Source organism: Perkinsus marinus, assembly GCF_000006405.1.
Source record: "Perkinsus marinus ATCC 50983 genomic scaffold scf_1104296964582, whole genome shotgun sequence".
Taxonomy (NCBI): Eukaryota; Perkinsozoa; order Perkinsida; family Perkinsidae; genus Perkinsus; species Perkinsus marinus.
The window spans coordinates 1-3,510 of NW_003204625.1; the positions used below are offsets into that span (position 1 = coordinate 1).

Sequence of the window (3,510 nt, forward strand, 5' to 3'; positions counted from 1 at the left end):
CAGCAAGAAAGAAAGAGATGAACAAAACAGCAACAGCGCTCATTGCTACACGTCTGAAAGCAATGGACTGTATGGGGAATAAGACTGATATTAGAAGTGTTGAATAAGATCAGATGTTGGATATGCTTTCAGGCGGTCCTGCTTCACGTCTATAGGGGGTGAAGTGGCGCCAAGTCTCTGGATGCGGAAAGTACCAGGACGCACTTCTGCCAGTACTTCATAAGACCCTTCGTAACGTGGAGCTAGCTTCAAAGGTTGCTCGACCCTGCGAGCAACAACCGTACCAACCGGAAATAAGCAGACGTGCTCAGTAGAGAAAGATGAGCTATTATTGGACATATGAGATTGAAAGAAAGGACAGCGGGGAATAATGTTGAGCAGCATAGAGTAGGGTGATTCACCAGTAGTGGAGTTCTTGGTAGCGTTCATACGGTAGACGACGGAGTCCGCGTGTAGGGTCCAATCTTTCTCACCAGAGGAATAGAGACATCATGGAAGGTACGATGGGGTCGCTCTGCAGCGGAGTTAGACTCCGGACTATACAGTGTGTTCGATTTTGATAGTCCAAACTGGGAAAAGTGCATATCTTTTCGAATACGCATAATTTCACAAGCAAACTTCCACATATTAAAGCTAATTAGATGTGAGAACTAAATGAATAGCTGATAGCTCTATATCGATCACCGTTTCACTTGTACGGGGCGTGGAAGGGATAACCCCACCGCGTGCTGTCCCGATTTGATAGTCTCAGCTGACTTCTTTCCATCATGGGTCGCGGAAAACTCCTCTCAACTGAAGAGCGTGCGGAGATCGTGCGTCTGCTGGCGCTAGGAAAGCCCAAGAGGGAGATCGCGGAGAAACTGGGTCGTTCCGAGCGAACTATCACAAGGTTCTTATCCAACCCTTCCCACCAATACTCCCGCCCTAAAGGACCCTACAAGAACTCGGTCACCGAACGTGCAAAGAGAAGCCTGAAGAGGACGATGTCCAAAAACCCGCTGAGTACCAGCAGGGAGATCTTCCAGGAGGCTGGAGTCCGCGAAAGGGCTAGATCTACCAGGTGTGCTGTGCTGAATAAAGTCGGAAAGGTGAGGAAAGCCATAGCCAAACCTCCTCTGACGAAAGCTCACAAAGAGAAAAGGGTAGCCTGGGCAAGAGACAACCTCAAAAGAGACTTTTCTTGGGTGATATGGACTGACGAGGCACGTGTGAGCATGGACGGGCCCGATGGATGGGCCCGGAGGTGGATCATGAGCGAAAGCCGCACGCCTTCTCGCAACAAACGCCAGCAAGGCGGGGGTGGACTGATGATATGGGTTGGGATAGTCGATGGTCGGGTGATTGGGCCAGAGCGCGTGAAACCGGGTGTCAAACTCAACTCAGAGAAGTACACCCGAGCAACACCGAGTCTGACACTCTGTTCACTCCAGATACACCGAGTTGCTTGATGGTAGCTTGATCTCCTGGCTGAAGAAAGAGCCCCTTGCGAAGAGGAGGAAGTACGTTCTGATGCAAGACAACGCACCGTCCCATGCATCTCGCTACACTAACGCATTTCTCGACAAAATAGGCCTCAAAGAGCACAGGAGGCTCCCCTGGCCTAGCAATTCACCGGATTTGAATCCGGTTGAAAACTACTGGGCGATCCTGAAGAGGTAACCGATGTTAAGTATTCATTCCGGAAGTCGTTCTTGGAATTTAGGAGGATTTACGCGAACAACAGACAGTATGACGACCTTGACACGCTGTGGGATGCAGTCCAGGCGGCGGCTAAGGCCATAAGCTCAGCTGAAGTCAAGAACCTCACTGACTCTGTCGACAAAAGGTTAGAGAAGCTTTTTATCACACGTGGTGGACATATTAAAGCATGACCCTATACGCGTTCTATAGTTCTAGGTTCCTTTCTAGCTATTTATGTTGCGTTGACTATCAAATCGGGACAGCACGCGGTGGGGTTATCCCTTCCACGCCCCGTACAAGTGAAACGGTGATCGATATAGAGCTATCAGCTATTCATTTAGTTCTCACATCTAATTAGCTTTAATATGTGGAAGTTTGCTTGTGAAATTATGCGTATTCGAAAAGATATGCACTTTTCCCAGTTTGGACTATCAAAATCGAACACACTGTAGATAGCCGTCCGGGCCTCCTGGATACATCTATCAGCACACCATTGAGCAAACCGATCAGAAAAGGCCTTGTCGTTATCGTGCATCAATAGTTCAGGGTATTGGCCATATGAAATCTTCCAGTCTTCAAGGGCTTTACAGACACTATCTGTTGTAGGGTGCTCCGTCGGATAGACTCGGAAGAGCCGAGTATACATATCCGATATTGTAACTGCGTAAGGGTATCTAGTATCACCATAGGGGCCGGTGAAGTCGATGGCCAGGTAGGAGAGCGGTTTGCGGGGTTGTGGGAGGTGTCCGAATATCTTACGATTATGATACGACTTGCATAATATACACGGTAGACACTGATACTTACTGCAGACCTTGGACATCCGAGGGAACCACCAATGACGAGAGACTAAATAGTAAAGAGCTTTCCGCCCCGGATGAGCGTAGTAATCGTGGTATCTTTGAAGTAGCGCATGTTGTATTTGCGATGGAACATAGATGCGTTGGGTGCCACTCAGATAAGCCAAACCGGTAGAATCGCCAACAATGATGTTTTTACGAAGAAGCTCTTCTCGTTCACGGCAGTACTGTCCCAGTTCTTCTCTAGTATACTTCAGTGAAGATTGGTCGGGTCTTGTACAGATCTTCTTGACCACAGGGTCGGCGTCGGTAGGGGAGATTTGACGTTGACGCTTGCCAGCGGAAGGTGATACCGTAGAAGGGATGACAGCAGCTTGTAGAGGTTGCACGCCGTCATGCTCAAGAGCTTCGGAGTCTCTCAGTTGGATGAGACGTTTGTGGAGATCATTACGGGTACCAATATCAGCCAAGTTGCTGTTAGTCTCGACATAGGTGAAGCATATAGTATTGAGCCGTTCTCTCATAAGTTCTCGGAGCAAGCGGAGCTTCTTCTCCATGTACACTTGCATTGGACCAGCATTGGTACGACCGTGTTGTAGAACTGAAAGAACAGTCTTGCTGTCTACGAGAACGTTGATATCCTTAAATAGAGAATCCATACGCATCTCGAGTAAGGCCAATCTCTGCATCGCTAGTAGGACCATCATTAATTCTTTGCAGTTTATATGGAGGGCGACCTCTGTCGACGTGAAAGTGTGTTGGCCTCGGAGAATTTCTTCACCGTTTTGGTAGAAGCGGTAACACCCGCAGTAAGCACCGGCGTCAGTATATACCTCAATAGGGAGAGTGACGTCGATGTGGCGGTGGATGATCGGAGGGGTGGCTTCTTTGAAAGCTTCATGAAATTCTCGCAGCATATTCAATAAGTGTGGTGGTAGTTTTGCATCCCAAGACGAAAGAAGATGGCGGCATTTCGCCACTTGAGACTGTAGTAAGTTGCGAATTGGTAGCAAGAAGAAGGGCAAGACCT

At 48.5% G+C, this 3,510-nt stretch overlaps 1 protein-coding gene across 1 annotated transcript; it reads right to left on the reverse strand.

Moving 5' to 3' along the window:
* Positions 1-2,649: 2,649 nt before the first annotated feature.
* Pmar_PMAR014389 (hypothetical protein) lies at positions 2,650-3,184 on the reverse strand (the record flags this gene model as incomplete). The annotated part of the gene is made up of 1 exon (XM_002769877.1): positions 2,650-3,184. A coding segment is annotated over one exon (535 nt), but the record flags the coding sequence as incomplete, so codon positions are not given.
* Positions 3,185-3,510: the final 326 nt, after the last annotated feature.